At 40.0% G+C, this 19285-nt stretch overlaps 1 protein-coding gene across 7 annotated transcripts in view; it reads left to right on the forward strand.

Annotated features, from left to right (window-relative positions):
• The window catches only part of TMPO (thymopoietin), a 42042-nt gene that overhangs the window by 9456 nt on the left and 13301 nt on the right, over positions 1-19285 (forward strand). For 4 of the 7 annotated variants that reach the window (XM_003906996.5, XM_009181477.4, XM_009181480.4 and 1 more), the window contains exons 2-3: positions 9983-10109; positions 13762-13920. In XM_003906996.5, coding sequence (XP_003907045.2) covers positions 9983-10109; positions 13762-13920 — 286 coding nt within the window. Of the gene's footprint in view, positions 1-9982; positions 10110-13761; positions 13921-14897; positions 17706-19285 lie in introns of those variants that run through there. The other 3 variants (XM_031650690.1, XM_003906995.5, XM_009181478.4) reach the window with 1 other exon arrangement.

Consider the following 19285-nt stretch of genomic DNA (forward strand, 5'->3'; position numbering starts at 1 on the left):
CAGGCTTCAAGTCGTAGTAGGATGAAGCTAAAACTAGTAATTGGTGTAACATAAAATGCCTTGTAAGAGACAGTGAATGTGGTGTTTGGGGTTGTTGCTAGTTATCACTAGTGTAAACCGAAATTACTCCTTTCTTCAAAGTTTAGTTTTTAAGGAACCTGTCTAATGTGTTTTCCCGGCTACTCAGGCAAAAATGAAAGACAAATGTAATAGACACATGTAAATTTAATTGAAAATCTTATCCTAAGTTTTAGAGAAGTTGAACGTCTTAACGTCTTAAGTCCGGTGTGTGACACATAGTAGTGCCAAATATTTGTACAACAAATAAAAGACCTATCACACCTTATTGTTTCAACATCTTGTTTTGTGGAAAGCTACTTTAATTTATTAATAAACAAATTTACTTTTGAAGTAAAGTGTGCCCGCTTACCCATTATGTTCCCCTGTTCTGAAAAAGAAGGTAGTTAAACTCTTTCAGTAGACGTTGGTTGAGGCCGGGCGCGGAGGCTCACTCCTGTAGTCCCAGCACTTTGGGAGGCCCAGGCGGGTGGATCACCCGAGGTCAGGAGTTCTAGACCAGTCTGGCCCACATGGTGAAACTACTAAAGAAAAAAAAAATACAAAAATTAGCCGGGCGTGGTGGCGGGGGCCGAGGCAGGAGAATCGCTTGAACCCGGGAGGCGGAGGTTGCAGTGAACCGAGATCACGCCATCGCAGTCCAGCCTGGGGGACAGGAGCGAGACTTGTCTCAAAAAAAAAAAAAAAAGTTGTTTGAAAATGAAATATTCAAATCCGCACACTTTATTAAAAAACCTAGTTGTTCTATAGAACCCTTTATCGGTCCTCTGTGCAAATGTATTAAACCGTGAAGTTTTTGGTTGTATGTTTATAATATAATTACTGGTTATTATTTTTAGGCAGGATCTCGCTCTGTCACCCACACCAGAGTGCAGGGGTGTGATCATAGCTTACTGCAGCCTCAAGCTCCTTGGCTCATGAGAGCCTCCTGCCTCAGCTTCCCTGAGTAGCAAGGGCAATGGGGCATACGCCACTATGCCCAGCTAATTTTTTAATCTTTTTTTCTTGGTTTTTGTTTTGTTTGTTTGTTTTTACACAGGCTTTCTGTGTTGTCCAGGCTGGTCTAGAACTCTTGGCCTCGAGCAATCCTGCCTCAACCTTGGTTCCTATTTGTTTTGAGGATGATTTCTTTTACACAGAAACAACCGTCTCAGTTTTAATGTTTCCTATCAGCCACTTGGTAAAAGAGAGTTTATGTCCCAATCTACCTTGTGTTCTTTGGGGGTAAGAAGACCTAAATGTAAAAATTTTTTGATTAAGATTATCCAGCAATTTTGAGTTCCTACCAAGTGTTTTTAACTACTGGGTTTAAAACTTTGGGGATTTAAAAATGAATTGTGTGTATTTACTCGTATGTGCAACTCATGTGCTAATTGAAGTTGGTCAGCATCATGTAAATACATGTTGAGTAAAATGAAATAATTTTTTTTTTTTTTTGAGACGGAGTCTCGCTCTGTCGCCCAGGCTGGAGTGCAGTGGCATGATCTCGGCTGACTGCAAGCTCTGCCTTACGGGTTCACGCCATTCTCCTGCCTCAGCCTCCTGAGTAGCTGGGACTACAGGCGCCCGCCACCATGCCCAGCTAAGTTTTTTGTATTTTTAATAGAGATGGGTTTTCACTGTGTTAGCCAAGATGGTCTCGATCTCCTGACCTCGTGATCTGCCCGCCTCGGCTTCCCGAAGTGCTGGGATTACAGGCATGAGCTACCACGCCCAGACAAAATGAAGTAATTTTTGTTGTTGTTGTTGTTTTGTTTGTTTGTTCTGAGATGGAGTCTCCATCGCCTAGGTTGGAGTACAATGGCCTGATTTCAGCTCACTGCAACCTCCGCCTCCTGGGTTCAAATGATTCTCCTGCCTCGGCCTCCCAAGTAGCTGGAATTACAGGTGTGCGCTACCACACCCGGCTAACTTTTGTATTTTTAATAGAGACGGGGTATTGCCATGTTGGCCAGGCTGGTCTCGAACTCCTGACCTCAGGTAATATGTCCCCCTGGACTTCCCAAAGTGCTGGGAATGCAGGGATGAGCCACAGCACCCAGCCTAGAAGTAATGTTTTTTAGAGTACTTAGTAGGTCTATTGGCATGGTAATTAAGCTTTTTATTTCATTTAATTATTTCGTCCATACAAAGAAAACTTACTTCATAATTACAGGTTTAAATATCTTCTACCTGGAGTATTTAAAACTCAAGAGGTGTTTACCCTTGACTGGTCTTAATAGCCGTGCCAACAACTTGAAGAAAAATATCGGTAGTCAGTAGCATCATTTTCTGTTTTAAAGTACGTTAAGTACAAGTGAGTTGGGAGTCTGGTCAATGTTTTTATCAGCCATAGGAAAAAATAATTTTGAATTTACAGGAAAAGAGTCTTAGGACATTTATAATAATTGATGTATAAAGTTATTCATGTCAGATTCCTTTTATATGTACTATATTTTATGTTTTGGTCATTTTTAGCCCCATATAAAAATAATACTAGGTCATATTTCTTTTCTTTTTCTTTTTCTTTTTTTTTTTTTTTTTTTTTGGTGAGATGGAGTCTCAGTCTGTCACCCAGGCTGGAGTGCAGTGGCATGATCTTGGCTGTCTGCAACCTCCGCCTCTCATGTTCAAGCAATTCTCCTGCCTCAGCCTCCTGAGTAGCTGGGATTACTTACAGGCACACACCACTACACCTGGCTTAATTTTTTTATTTTTAGTAGAGACAGGGTTTCACCATGTTGGTCAGGCTGGTCTGGAACTCCTGACCTCGTGATCTACCTGCAAGCTCCGCCTCCCGGGTTCACGCCATTCTCCTGCCTCAGCCTCCTGAGTAGCTGGGACTACAGGTGCCTGCCACCACACCTGGCTAATTTTATGTATTTTTAGTAGAGATGGGGTTTCACCGTGTTAGCCAGGATGGTGTTGATCTCCTGACCTCGTGATCTGCCCACCTTGTCCTCCCAGAGTGCTGGGATTACAGGCATAAGCCACCGCACCCGGCCTCATGTCATATTTCTTAAAGAATATTTACAATCTTCTACATAATGGGGTGGTAAAAAAGGAATAAAAGAATATTTATTTATTTAGAATATAGGAGAAAGCCAAATTATGTTTGAGAGTTGCAGATAAGGGAGATTTTTAACATTTTAAGACAAATCAAGTGTTAATGTGGATTTGGCCAAGATGAACTATTTGCATGCCTATACCTTCTATTTAATCATGGGTTTATGAGGATTTTTTTTTTTTTTTTTTTTTTTTCTGAGATGGAGTCTCGCTCTGTCACCCAGGCTGGACTGCAGTGGCGCGATCTCCACTCGCTGCAAGCTCCGCCTCCTGGGTTTATGGCATTCTCCTGCCTCAGCCTCCCGAGTAGCTGGGACTACAGGCTCCTGCCACCACGCCCAGCTAATTTTTTGTGTTTTTAGTAGAGACGGGGTTTCACCATGTTAGCCAGGATGGTCTCGATCTCCTGACCTTGTGATCCTCCTGCCTCGGCCTCCCAAAGTGCTGGGATTACAGATGTGAGCCACTGTGCCCAGCCTATGGGGAATAGTTTTAATTAAAAAGTTGTTTCATTTCAGCCTCTACCATAGTCTCTTGGATTCACTTGGTGTAATGTGACAGAACTTTACATGTTAAAAGTTTTGTTTTGATTTTGTTTTCTTATTTCTAAGCTTTTTATGTGTCTTGCTACCAATATTTTTATGTGTTGAAGTTATCTAGATTGTGTACACAAAAATAAACGTGTACAGAGTTGGCCGTCTGCCTTTTTGTTCTAAGAGGCAGAACATGAAGGTGTAGCTATTTGGATCTAGTGGAGCATAATATTCTTGAATGATCTGGTCTGGTGAATTATGAGTGTGTATTTGTTTGAGAAGGAGTCTTGCTCTGTCATCCAGGCTGGAGTGCAGTGGCGTGATCTCGGCTCACTGCAACCTCTGCCTCCCGGGTTCAAGTGATTCTCCTGCCTCAGCCTCCTGAGTAGCTGGGATTACAGGCGTGCACCACCATGCCTAGCTAATTTTTGTGTTTTTGGTAGAGACGGTTTCACCACGTTGGTCAGGCTGGTCTCAAACTCCTTTCTGACTTTGTGATCTGCCTTCCTAAGCCTCCTGAAGTGCTGGGATTACAGGCGTAAGACACCGCGCCCATCTGTGTGGTGTGATCGTAGCTCACTGCAGCCTCGAACTCCTGGGCTCAAGCCTCCGAAATAGCTGGGACTACAGGTGTGTGCCACCATGCCTAACTAATTTTTAAAATTTTTATAGAGATAGTCTCACTATGTTGACCAGCCCGAGCTTGAACTCCTGGCCTCAAGTGATCCTCCCGCTTAGGCCTCCCAAAGTGTTGGGATTGTAGGTGTGAGCTACTGCTCCTGGCCAAATTACGAATTATCAATAGGAAATATTTGAAGACTTGGGAAAGAACAATAAAAAGTATGCTACCAATAGGAAATGTTAATTATATCACAAATTGACCACCAGTGTATAATAAGGTGTTAAGTTTACAAACTTGTGACTCATAGAGTTATAGATTCAAATTCCGGGTCTGCCGCTTATTCATATGACACTGAACAGTGTCTTAATCTAAGATCCTCTATTTTCACCTGAAATAGAGGAATAATCTAATAGCTACTTAATCAGATTGAGGAGTACATGCCGTTGCATATGTGAAGTGTCTAGTGCTTAGTAATTAATACCTATTACAAGAAATGATTTCTGAATTTTTGTCTTTAATGTTAGGGCAATACAATGCAAAGTTACTAAAATATAATTTCAGGAAACAAGGTAGATACGTGAAAGTGACGTGTATATCATAGCATGCAGATTTCCTGAATTAGTGAAGTGCATACTTGAACCTCAGTTTTCTGAGTTGTCAGATGGAGATATTAGTATCTTATTCCATAGATTTTTTGGATTCAGTAAGTTAATGCAAAGACACTTGGAACACAACTCAGTACATGATATATAATAAGTGCCCAATGTAATCTGTTATAATGTTATGGTTCAGCATCTTTATACTAGAGGTAGAGATTAACGGTATTACAGTAGCTCATAGGTGATATCATAGAACTGTTGGGTTTTAAAGTTGAAAAATACATTAGAGATCATCGGGTGGCATAGTAGGTACTCACTATTTTTGAGTGAAACTCTTAAGTGATCTACTTAAAGGAACAAAGTTTTCTGGAGGCAGAATTTAATGCAACTAATGCTTCCTTTTTCCTGACTGAAACTACTAATCATGTATAGCACACTGCCTCCTAATTTTTTATCCTTATTAAATCTGGGATTTATAAAATGACATCACTTTTCTGGAACTTTTTTCCTGACAGATTAAAAATCACATGTTTGGCCATGCGTGGTGGCTCACACCTGTAATCCCAGGACTTTGGGAGGCCGAGGCAGGTGGATCACCTGAGGTCAGGAGTTTGAGACCAGCCTGGCCAACGTGGTGAAACCCTGTCTCTTCTAAAAATACAAAAATTAGCCGGGCGTGGTGTGCGCTTGTAATTCCAGCTGCTTGGGAGGCTGAGGCAGGAGACTCGCTTGAACCTGGGAGGTGGAGGCCATGCCACTGCAGTCTAGCCTGGGCAACAGAGTGAGACTACATCTCAGAAAAAAAAAATCACATTTTTGGTTTTCATCTGTCTGACTTACCTTGTGTAGGTTTGTTGGTCGCTTATTTAAGATATGTTTGTTCAGCTAAAGTTTTTCATTGTGTTTGAAGGAAATAATAAGATAATTGATTTTCTTTCTCTTTTTCGTTCGTTTGTTCGTTCTTGCTTGCTTGCTTTTCTTGCTTTGCTTTCTTTCTCTGCAAAGTCTGGCCTTATCACCCAGGCTGGAGTGCAGTGATGCAATCTTGGCTCACTGCACTCTCTGCTTCCCCAGTTCAAGTGATTCTCCAGCCTCAGCCTCCCAAGTAGCTAGGACTATAGGTGTGTGCCGTCGCACCTGACTAATTTTTCTATTTTTATTAGAGATGGGGTTTCACCATGTTGGCCAGGCTGGTTTCAAACTCCTGACCTCAAATGATCCTCATTCGTCGGCCTCCCAAAGTGCTGGAATTACAGACATGAGCTGCTGCACCCAACGGAGAATTGGTTTTCTACTTAGATTTGATAGGCCTGCTATTTCTAATAAGAAATGGATTTTCAAAAATAAATTACTTTTTCCTTCCCCGGATTTGACAAAACATTTATTGGGGACTATTCCTGTATCAATCTTCTTAGAAATTTTTAGATGCTTGGAATAAAATATAAGGATGATAGTGCTCCTGCTTTCTGTTGCTTGCCTCAATGCTGCATCCAGATCACCTGGGCTACACATTACAAACAGATTCTCTGACCCGAGGTAAAGAATCAGAAATGGGTAAGACCTTTCCAAAATAGTGGTTAATAAGAGTTAAGATTTTGGGCTGGGTGCTGTGGCTCAGGCATGTAATCCCAGCACTTTGGAAGGCTGAGGTGGGCAAATCATGAGCTCAGGAGTTTGAGACCAGCCTGGCCAAAATGATGAAACCCTGTCTCTGCTAAAAGTACAAAAATTAGCTGGGCGTGGTGGCATGCACCTGTAGTCCCAGGTACTCAGGAGGCTGAGGCAGGAGAGTTGCTTGAACCTGGGAGGTGGAAGGTTGCAGCGAGGCGAGATGGTGCTACTGCACTCCAGCCTGAGCGACAGAGACTCCACTTTGGAAAAAAAAAAAAGAGTTAAGATTTTTTTTGAGACAGTCTTGCTCTATCACCCACGCTGGAGTGCAGTGGCACAATATCGACTCATGGCAACCTCCACCTCCCAGGTTCAAGCAATTCTCCTGCCTCAGCTTCCCAAGTAGCTGGGATTACAGGCGTGTGCCACCATACCCAGCTAATTTTTGTATTTTTAATAGAGACAGGATTTTGCCGTGTTGGCCAGGCTGATCTCGAACTCCTGACCTCAAGTGATCCACCTGCCTTGGTCCCCCAAAGTGCTGGGATTACAGGCATGAGCCACTGCACCTGGCCCAAAGAGATTTCTTGAAAACCTCTGGGGCAGGTTTGAAAAGTTGGAATTTCCTGGATGTTTTATTGATAGTAAATTGAACATTCTCATGGTAGCGGGGATTGTGTACAAATAATTTGAACCTGATTGATTGATTTTCCATATTTTATTTTTATTTTAAGCATTATTTTAGTTTTTCTCTACTACCTGACTGCACTTTTTGGAAAATTTGAGTAAGTCAATAACATAGGATTAAGTTTGATTAAATCTTTTCTTGAAAGAAATAAGTCTTAGAACTCTTAGACTCTAGGCAACTATTTGGATATTACGGGTGTGGGTTGCTTCCAGATTTGAGCCTGACAGGTCTAGGTCAGTGCAGTATATGTGAATTAAAGCCTGCTCTCACTGTAACTCTTCAAGTTGACATAATTGTTCTTATGAGCAGCTATCTTTTTGGTGAGGGTTTTTGGCTTCTGATTATAGAATGATTAGCGATTAGCAGCTTTAAAAAGAATTTCTCGTATCTTGCTTTATTTGAAGTATTTCAGGCCAGGCTCCATGGTTCACGCCTGTAATCCTAACACTTTGGGAGGCTCAGGCAGGCATAACATTTGAGGTCAGGAGTTAAAGACCAGCCTGGCCAACATGCTGAAACCCCATCTCTACTCAAAATACAAAAGTTAGCCAGGCATGGTGGTGTACACCTGTAATCCCAGCTACTCAGGAGGCTGAGGCACTTGGACCTGGGATGCGGAGGTTGCGGTGAGCCAAGATTGCGCCACTGCACTCCAGCTTGGATAAGAGTAAGACACCGTCTCAAAAAAAAAAAAAAAATTTGAGCCTGACAATTCTAGGTCAGAACATTTTTTTTTATTTATTTATTTTGTTGTTGTTGTTGCTGTTGAGACAGAGTCTCGCTTTGTCGCCCAGACTGGAGTGCAGTGGCCGGATCTCAGCTCACTGCAAGCTCCGCTTCCCGGGTTCACGCCATTCTCCTGCCTCAGCCTCCCGAGTAGCTGGGACTACAGACGCCCGCCACCTCGCCCGGCTAGGTTTTTGTATTTTTTAGTAGAGACGGGGTTTCACCATGTTAGCCAGGATGGCCTCGATCTCCTGACGTCTTGGCCTCCCAAAGTGCTGGGATTACAGGCTTGAGCCACCACACCCGGCCCATTTTTATTTTTAAAAACAGTAATTCCAGTACATAGCCAAATAATGCTTGATTTTTTTCCCCCTAATATGTTTGGAAAGTGAACATTCCATACAACTTGATAATTTTAGCCTTTTTCATAAAATTTACTTTGATGTTGCCATTGTTTAGCCATTTTTTTTGTTTGGCACTCTGATGTTTTTTCTGTGATCACTGAGGCATTTGTCAGGCTGTTTGCCACAGACTTAAAAGGTATCCATTCTTTTGCTTCCTTTTTATTTGTTCAACCTTGGAAATTTATAGTTTTTCCAGTAAATATTGCCTTTGTATAAATTAATTTTAAAACTTTTAAATTTTCCCTCAAAGTTTGTTTCAAGTTATTTTGACTATTTTTAGTAAACTGGTGGTACAGAAGTTAATCTGGTGACTAAAGTGTGTCAAAGGTGATAATGTAACCATGAAGTCTGTCAGATTTCCTTCCTAAGTCATAAACTAGCTACTAAAATAACTGTGTTACAAGGAGTCTACTGTCCTGTCTCCTATCCTTGGGGTGGAAATTGGTTCCGGGACCCAGCCATGATATCAAACTCGGGATGCTTTAGTAAGTCCCTTAATATAAAGTGGTGTAGTAACCTACATACATCCTCCCTTATACTTCAGATCATCTCTAGATTACTTATAACGCCTAATACAATGTAAGTGCTATGTAAATAATTGTTATACTGTATTTTTATTTGTATTTTTACTGCTGTATTGTCATTTTTTTCCTCCAAGTATTTTTGGTCTGTGGTTGGTTGAATTCACAAATGTAGAACCCAACTGTATTCATTTGGGAGAATGGAGAGCCAGCTGTATTCATTTGGCCTTCTTAAGTTCTCATATGCTGTTTAAAGAAAATCATTTCTGTATATATATCCAAGTGTAAGCCTGTATGGTAAAGTCTTAAACTTTCCTGGATTAATTTAAACTTTGAAGGATTATCAAAAAGTTAGTAAGTAGCGTTCATGATCATTTAGATGAAAATTTTTAAGCCCAGCCTGGCTTTACTTTGCAAGTTTCATGCTGATCTGTTTCCCTTGCCATTGGAGTATATGCTTTAAGAAATGAAATATAATTTGTGGTTATTTAGGCTATGTGCAGTGGCTTACACCTGTAATCCTAACACTTGTGGGAGGCTAAGGTGGACTGATCACTTGAGTCCAGGAGTTTGAGACCAGCCTGGGCAACATGGCAAAAGCCCCATCTCTACAAAAAAAAAAAAAAAAAAACATGCAAAAAGCCAGGGGTGGTGGTGCGCACCTGTAATCCCAGCTATTTGGGAGACTGAGGTGGGAGGATCACTTCAGCCTGGGAGGTGGGGGTTGCAGTGAGCGGAGATAGTGCCACTGTACTCTAGCCCGGGTAACAGAGCTAGACCCTGTATCATTTTTTTTTAAAAAAAAAAAAGGTTATTTAAAAGAAAGTGTTAGCCAAAGTCAGTTTTACTTTTATTTGTTCTTTTGCATTTTTGATGCTATTACTACCTCTTTTTGATAGTCCAAAATGGACTATTTTAACAACAGTATCTTTAAAATTTAAGTTACTTGCTTGACTATGCGGTTTGTATGATTACAGTTCAACTTAGGAAATGTTCTCCAATAATGAGTTGCTCTTAATTTAATCAAATTGCTAAGGCCTAATAGTACTATAAACCAACTTGGTGGTGAGTTTGCATGCTTATTTTATTCAGATTATTATCTAGTAAGTGAACACTTTAATTCATATAGAAATGATTACTGGACTTTGTTTACAGAAAGCCACCAAAAAAACTGATAAACCCAGACAAGATGATAAAGATGATCTAGATGTAACAGAGCTCACTAATGAAGATCTTTTGGATCAGCTTGTGAAATATGGAGTGAATCCTGGTCCTATTGTAGGTAAGTTGATAAAATTTCAAATACAGTATCTTTTCTCTGAAGCAGGACCCCAAATTATTTTCTCCTTTTGCTTAGCAGTTAGTTTAGGTTCTAAGGACTGGTTTGTCATTAATCATTTGTATCAGCAAAACCTATGTTTCTTTGACTCCAAATGAGTGAAATAAAATGAGAGGATTGAATTAGATAATCTCCAAAATCACCTCTATTGTTGAGATTGTTTTATACAGTGCTTATATCATTCTTCTTTTTGTTTGGTTTTTTGGTTTTTTGGTTTTTTGAGACGTAGTCTTGCTCTGTCACCCAGGCTGTGGAGTTCAGTGGCACGATCTCGGCTCCCTGTAAGCTCTGCCTCCCGGGTTCACGCCATTCTCCTGCCTCAGCCTGCCGAGGAGCTGGGACTACAGGCACCCACTGCCATGCCTGGCTAATTTTTTGTATTTTTCAGTAGAGACAGGGTTTCACTGTGTTAGCTAGGACGGTCTCCATCTCCTGACCTCGTGATCTGCCCGCCTCGGCCTTCCAAAGTGCTGGGATTACAGGCGTGAGCTACCGTGCCCGGCCACTTACATCGTACTTCTGCTGAGACATGGGTCTTATATGACAATTGAGGAAAATCTGAGGTAACATAGCTGGGCAGAATTGCCCAAATAAATGAGTTAGTGGCCGGGGACAGTAGCTCACGCCTGTAATCCCAATACTTTGGGAGGCCAAGATGGGAGGATTGCTTGTGCCCAGGCGTGTAAGACCAGCATGAGCATCGTAGGGAGATCCCATCTCTGCAGAAAATTTTAAAATTAGCAGGGTGTGGTGTCACAAGTCTGTTGTCCCAGCGACTTAGGAGGCTGAGGCAGGAGGATTGCTTGAGGTGGTAGGGGGTTCAAGGTTGCAGTGAGCCATGATGGCTACTGTACTTTGGCCAGAGGCAGTGGAGGAAGACCCTGTCTCAAAAAAATAAATAAATAAAGGAAAAAAGAAAAAGTGAGTTAGTGACAGACTTCTTAATGAGGTTATTAAATTCCTAGCATAGTACCTTTTTTTTTTTTTTTTTGAGACAGGGTTTCGCTCTTGTCGCCCAGGCTAGAGTGCAATGGCATGATCTTGGCTCACTGCAACCTCTGCCTCCCAGGTTCAAGCAGTTCTCTAGCCTCAGCTTCCCGAATAGCTGTGATTACAGGTACCCGCCACCACGCCTGGCTAATTTTTATATTTTTAGTAGAGATGGGGTTTCGCCATGTTGGCCAGGCTGGTCTCAAACTCCTGACCTCAGGTGATCCGCCCACCTCAGGCTCCCAAAGTGTTGGGATTACAGGCGTGAGCCACTGCGCCCAGCCCCTTTTTCATGTATCATTAAAAGTACCCTTTTGAAAATCCTGTCTCGATTGGAATTGAATAATTATACCCTTAAAAAACAAAAACCTAGAACTAAATACACTGGATTTCCATCGTTGGATTACTTTTAGGTGATGAAGATTTTGCAGTGTTGATTATGCCTTAGTTTTGGAGGGTCTTAGCAATAACCGCAGGATGAGAAAATTCCATTTTGATGGTTTTTTTTTTTTTGAGAAAAGGTCTTGCTCTGTTGCCTACACTAGAGTGTAGTGACGCAGTCGTGGCTTACTGCAGCCTCAACCTCCTGGGCTCAAGCAGTCCCACCTCAGCCTCTCAAGTAGCTGGGAACACAGGCACGTGCCACCATTCCTGGCTAAATTTTGTATTTTTTGTAGGGATGGGGTCACACTATGTTGCCTAGGCTAGTCTTGAACTCCTGGGCTCAAGCAGTCCTGCCACCTAGGCCTCCCTAAGTCCTAGGATTACAGGCATGAGCCATTGCATCTGGTCTTGATCTTCTAAGTTACATAAAATTGTGGACACTAGAGATTTGGTAGGTTTTGCTATAGGTATAGTTGCAAATAAGGATTTGGAATATTTTGTTTTAATGTATAAGCTGCTTCCAAATAATCATAAGCTTATTCATATACAATTACCAACAGATATATAACACTTTTTAAAAATTTTTTGTTTAAAGTTCTAAAAGGCCTGGGCGTGGTAGTTCATGCCTATAATCCCAACATTTTGGGAGGCCAAGGTGGTGGAATTGCTTGAGCTCAGGAGTTGAAGAGCAGCCAGGGCAACATAGTGAACCTTGTCTCTATTTTTTAAAAAAATTAGCCAGGCATGGTGGTGCACATTTGTAGTCCCAGCTACTCAGGAGGCAAAGGTGGGAGGATTGCTTGAGCCTACAAGTTGAAGGTTGCAGTGAGCTATGATCACACCACTGCACTGCAGCCTGGGCAACAGAGCAAGACCTTGTCTCGAAAAAAAAAAAAAAGAAATTCCAAAAGGGAGACACTGAAAAATGTGTGTTATAATGTCAGCCTACATTAAATGATATGTTGATATATGACCTGTTCATCTTAAAGCTATTTCTATAACACTTCTGGACACATGTTGCTTCTAAAAAATATCCATTGTCATTTTGCTCATCTTACAGAAGTTAAGGAAAGATATACAGTTAGTGTAAGACAAAATCTATTTTGGTTTTAAACTGTCACTGATGTTCAAATGTGTTAAGAATTTGTAATCAATTTTGCTTTGTGATATGTGTTTTCCATAAAAGGTCATTTTAACTGCAAAGTTGTTATATTTAAATCTGATTTATAGAACTTTTCCCCATAACTGAATACAGGCATATTAATGCCTTAGAGTTATGGAAGTTTAATCATAGTTATTTTTCATAGAGGTACAATCCGCTTATATGTGATTTTTCTATGTTGGCAAGTACTATTATGTGGTAGTAGAGAAAATACACAAGTGCAAGACTTCAGTCAAAAATAGTCATACATGGCTTTTCAGTAGATGGTCTACAGTAAGGCCTATATTAATTCACTATGTATTTCATGCTATTAAAAGAAATGTCGTTTCCAAAAAAACCACCTATTATAAAAACAGTGCATTATATAGTTCTGTGGAATGCAGTGGTGCGATACCAGCTCACTGCAGCCTCTACCTCCTGGGTTCAAGCAATTCTCCTGCCTCAGCCTCCTGAGTGGCTGAGATTACAGGCGCCCACCACCAGGACCAGCTAATTTTTTGTATTTTTGGTGGAGATGGGGTTTCACCATGTTAGGCTGTCTTGTCTTGAACTGCTGACCTCAGGTGATCCACCCACCTTGGCCTCTGGAAGTGCTGGGATTACAGGCATCAGCCACTACGTCTGTCCTTTTGTTTGTTTGTTTGTTTGTTTGAGATGGTGTCTCACTTCGTCGCTGGACAGTGGTGTGATCTTGGCTCACTGCAACCTCTGCCTCCCAATTTCAAGTGATTCTCCTGTCTCAGCCTCCCAAATAGCTGGGATCACAGGCATGTGCCACCACTCCCGGCTAATTTTTGCATTTTTAGTGGAGATGCAGTTTCACTCTGTTGGCCAGGCTGGTCTCGAACTCCTGACCTCAAGTGATGCACCCGCCTCGGCCTCCCAAAGTGGTGGGTTTACAGTCGTGAGCCACTATGTCCGGCCGCATTATATAGTATTTTTAAGAACTTGAGTTTGAAAAAAGAGTGAAAATAGCTTAAAATGTTGCTGAATATAGTGTCTGAGCTGCACCCTAAATGAAGCAATACAAGTACTAAAGCAAGTTCTGCCTTAATCCAGGAACAACCAGGAAGCTGTATGAGAAAAAGCTTTTGAAACTGAGGGAACAAGGAACAGAATCAAGATCTTCTACTCCTCTGCCAACAATTTCTTCTTCAGCAGAAAATACAAGGCAGAATGGAAGTAATGATTCTGACAGATATAGTGACAATGAAGAAGGTAAAATTTTAAGTGATGTTAATCAAATGTACGTAATTTTTTCACACTCAAAATACAGTGACCATGAAGAAAGTAAAATTTAAAACAATATTGACAAGATATACAAATTTTATTCATGTCATTAGAGTAATTCTGTAATTTGATTTAAATACTTTTTATTGAAAATTATAAGAAACAACATAGTACAAATTTATAATTTTCTGTCACCTGAAATTGCAAGTTAACTTTGTCTTTTTTGCTTCAAACCCATTTTTCTGAGAGAATAAAGTATTACAAGTAAAGGCAAAATTCCTTGTACTTATCTGTACCTGTCACCTCCACAGAAGTAACTACTAATTCAATGCCCATCTTTCAAGTTTGTTTTTATATTTCACATACACATCTGTCTAATACATGGTATTATTTTATACTTTAAGAATACAAAATTTATATAAACAATATGCTAAATCTTATCACTTGCTTTTTCTTACTCCTTTATTTTTGAAATCTAATCCGATTAGTTACATATCTGTTTATTCCTCATAATACATAGTAGCATTTAAATATGGCATATTTTCTCTATTCTCTATTGATAGGCATTTAAATTGTTTACAGTTTTTGTTGATCTGACCTGACGGCAACTTTAAAGCAAATATTTTGACTACATTTTTAGTAGACTAGATAGTATCTTAAAATTTGATCATGATGTTGAAATATTTTTTGAGGATAGGACGTGAAATAAATGTCCTTTAACAATTGTAAGTACAACTTGATTTTTGTAAACTTTTAATTCATATGACTTGTGGTTATTTATTTTGATCCAGATTGTTTATATCTCAATAAACTGTGTCTACCAGGGCAAATCTGGCAGATTAGTTCAGAATATTAAATTATAGAGTCTTTTCCTTTGACAGCACTATTTTTAGCAAAGAGGCAAAGAATAAAATCAGCTCAAACACAGGTAATGCTTAAACTTCCTGCCTCTTTTGCCTCTACAGGAAAGAAGAAAGAACACAAGAAAGTGAAGTCCACTAGGGATTTTGTTCCTTTTTCTGAACTTGGAACTACTGCCTCTGGTGGTGGATTTTTTCAGGGTATTTCTTTTCCTGAAATCTCCACCCGTCCTCCTTTGGGCAGTACTGAACTACAGGCAGCTAAGAAAGTACATACTTCTAAGGGAAACCTACCTAGGGAGCCTCTTGTTGCCACAAACTTGCCTGGCAGGGGACAATTGCAGAAGTTAGCCTCTGAAAGGAATTTGTTTATTTCATGCAAGTCTAGCCATAATAGGTGCTTAGAGAAAAGTTCTTCGTCATCTTCTCAGCCTGAACACAGTGCCATGTTGGTCTCTGCTGCAGCTTCTCCTTCACTGATTAAAGAAACCACCACTGCTTGCTATAAAGACATAGTAGAAAATATTTGCGGTAGAGAAAAAAGTGGAATTCAACCGTTATGTCCTGAGAGGTCCCATATTTCAGATCAGTCGCCTCTCTCCAGTAAAAGGAAAGCACTAGAAGAGTCTGAGAGCTCAAAACTAATTTCTCCGCCACTTGCCCAGGCAATCAGAGATTATGTCAATTCTCTGTTGGTCCAGGGTGGGACAGGTAGTTTGCCTGGAACTTCTAACTCTACACCCCCACTGGATGTAGAAAACATACAGAAGAGAATTGATCAATCTAAGTTTCAAGAAACTGAATTCCTGTCTCCTCCACGAAAAGTCCCTAGACTGAGTGAGAAGTCAGTGGAGGAAAGGGATTCAGGTTCCGTTGTGGCATTTCAGAACATACCTGGATCTGAACTTTTGCCGTCTTCTTTTGCCAAAACTGTTGTCTCTCATTCACTCACTACCTTAGGTCTAGAAGTGTCTAAGCAGTCACAGCATGATAAAATAGATGCCTCAGAACTATCTTTTCCCTTCCATGAATCTATTTTAAAAGTAATTGAAGAAGAATGGCAGCAAGTTGACAGGCAGCTGCCTTCACTGGCATGCAGATATCCAGTTTCTTCCAGGGAGGCAACACGGATATTATCAGTTCCAAAAGTAGATGATGAAATCCTAGGGTTTATTTCTGAAGCCACTCCACCAGCAGGTATTCAAGCAACCTCCACTGAGTCTTGCGATAAACAGTTGGACTTAGCACTCTGTAGAGCATATGAAGCCGCAGCATCAGCATTGCAGATTGCAACCCACACTGCCTTTGTTGCTAAGGCTATGCAGGCAGACATTAGTCAAGCTGCACAGATTCTTAGCTCAGATCCTAGTCGTACCCATCAAGCACTTGGGATTCTGAGCAAAACATATGATGCAGCCTCATATATTTGTGAAGCTGCATTTGATGAAGTGAAGATGGCTGCCCATACCATGGGAAATTCCACTGTAGGTCGTCGATACCTCTGGCTGAAAGATTGCAAAATTAATTTAGCTTCTAAGAATAAGCTGGCTTCCACTCCCTTTAAAGGTGGAACATTATTTGGAGGAGAAGTATGCAAAGTAATTAAAAAGCGTGGAAATAAACACTAGTAACATTAAGAACAAAAAGACACCTATCTTATATTTCAAACTTTTATGCCAACATTTTCTTTTCTGTTAAGGTTGTTTTAGTTTCCAGATAGGGCTAATTACAAAGTGTTAAGCTTCTACCCATCAAATTATAGTATAAAAGTAATTGCCTGTGTAGAACTGCTTTTCTTTTTTAAAGATTTGCATAGGTAGGAAACCTGGTACAAACAATTTAAAGCTTTCTAGATCACATATTAGTCTCCAAATTGTTTTCTATTTCCTGCTTTACGTATGCTTTTACAATTCTCCAAAACTAAGAAAATTCTAATTAGGATATAAGGAGTCTTTACTGTTTAATAGAGTAATATGCATCCTCCTTTATACCTAGGACAGATTTAAACGTTTGTTACACATTCAGAACAGTGATTTTGTTCTTTTTGATATTTTTATCTCAGTATCTTTTCACATTCCATAACTTGTCCATATTTTTGCTCATATTTTGTTACTTTTGTTTTTTACTCATGTCTGCAACAGCAATCGTAGTAGTCTAGATCAGTGCAACTCAAACTACCAGTCTACGAACTGTTACTTATCCACAGGCAAGATAAGCATGCACAATAATTTAAATCTAGAGACACTTTTTAAGTCAATGACAGGATTTATTTTTTAGCAAAATTGTATTAATAGCTAAAGCAATGTATTGATTTACACTCTGATGCAAGTAATGTATCTCTTCATTGACTGGTAGCGACCAATTCATGGACCAGTACCATGGACCACACTTTGAGAAACACTTCTTTGGATAATAATAGATATCCTGGGATAGTACATGTTCACCATCTATTTTATCAGATAATGGGGCTTTTTTAAAAATACTACTTTGCTTTCATGATATATTGTATTTTGTGGAAAGTTAAGTTTAACAATATAGACTCTAAAAGCAAATTTAATTTGTTTAAAGCCATAAGAAATTATACTATATCCCAGTATCTGTGTGTCTGTATAAAGCAGTGTATTATCATCTTTTCATTTCTATGATTGTAAGATAAGAGTCTAACTGCAGAGGTATTGTGGAAAATAGTAGCCTGAAGCATAATAAAATATGGTCTCTTGGGTACTCCCTCTGGCCATTACCACATTCTTAGATTATACATGTCCCTCTTTGCAACTTTCTGAGAGTAATTTTATTTGTTGTCTTCTGAAATGTACATGTATACATGTACCTATTGAGTGCTGTGTGATTTTTAAAAATGTATTACTGTAGAATGCTTCTGCAAATTCAATAAAAGTTGTTAAATTTGAACAGTGTTGTGTGGTCTCCAGAAACATGTTGTTATGTGTGCTTTATTCTTGGAGTTGCAACAAGTTAAACATTTGTATATGAACACCCTTTTTCCATTTCATCATTGAAACTCACTCTGACATTTCAGCGGTATGATTGAAAATACTCTGATTATTGTATGGTTTTTCTTCTGTTTGAGGACCATGTTTTTATTGACTGTTGGAATCTAAATTTATAAGAGGAATTGATCTGTAACCAGATACTTTATTTGTTTAATTGATTTCTACTCCACTACTGATGGTTTTTTTTTTACTTTGTGCTTTCTAGTTCTTAAATTCTGAGTTAACAAAGCCTAAAGTAAATTTTATATTGCTGGGGGTTGTATCAAACGTAGATATATTGATAGGTCCATTGATAGAAGTGTTGGGAGATAGACTTGAAATCTTAGTCCTAAATATTGAACTGTTTAAACTAACATGATAAAAATCACTGGTTTTTTTTTTTGGGAAACCTGCAACTATTAAATAGATTCTGGACTAACTAATATTAACAATGGAAAGTTAGCAAGACACATATAGATGTCTTGACCACTTTTTTGCACAGGTTCATCATGGAGTTCATGTAAAACTTTAGAATTGACTTCCTTTCTGTCTCTTTGATAAAGTAATCTAACTTAATTTTTTTTTTTTTTTTTTGAGACAGAGTCTCGCTCTGTCGCCCAGGCTGGAGTGCAGTGACTGGATCTCAGCTCACTGCAAGCTCCACCTCCCGGATTTACGCCATTCTCCTGCCTCAGCCTCTCGAGTAGCTGGGACTACAGGCGCCCGCCACCTCGCTAGTTTTTTTGTATTTTTTAGTAGAGAAGGGGTTTCACCGTGTTCGCCAGGATGGTCTCAATCTCCTGACCTCATGATCCGCCTGTCTCGGCCTCCCAAAGTGCTGGGATTACAGGCCTGAGCCACCGCACCCGGCCTTAAATTTTTGGTAGTAGAAGTTTTAGAAGTAATAACTGACTTGACTTACTAATTTTGCTATACCATGATAAATGTCTACAAAAAGGAGGAAATTTTTTTAAGAGGAAGTCTCGCTCTTGTCCGCAAAGCTGGAGTGCAATGGCGTGATCTCGGCTCACTGCAACCTCCACCTCCCGGGTTCAAGCGATTCTCCTGCCTCAGCCTCCCGAGTAACTGGGATTACAGGTGCCTGCCACCACGTGCCTGGCAGATGTTTATATTTTTAGTAGAAACAGGGTTTCACCATGTTGGCCAGGATGGTCTTGAGCTCCTGACCTCAGGTGATCCGCCGGCCTCAGCCTTCCAAAGTGCTGGGATTACAGGCGTGAGCCACCACGCCGGGCCAGGGATGTTAACTAAAATCAGTCTTTTCAAAACCTAGATTTTCAAATGATAATGAATTTAAGACTAGGAGACTGGAATATTGAAGCCTATTAAAAAATACATATCCTTGCATTGTTAGGTTAATAATAACTATCATGGTGACAAGTAATATATAAATATTGGCTTCTCTTCAAAGAAATGTTATTTTTATTTGAAGGAATGGGACGAGACCTGTGATTGGTCGTATTCTGTGAACAAGATTCATTA

This window comes from Papio anubis, chromosome 9, assembly GCF_008728515.1.
Source record: "Papio anubis isolate 15944 chromosome 9, Panubis1.0, whole genome shotgun sequence".
Classification (NCBI taxonomy): domain Eukaryota; kingdom Metazoa; phylum Chordata; class Mammalia; order Primates; family Cercopithecidae; genus Papio; species Papio anubis.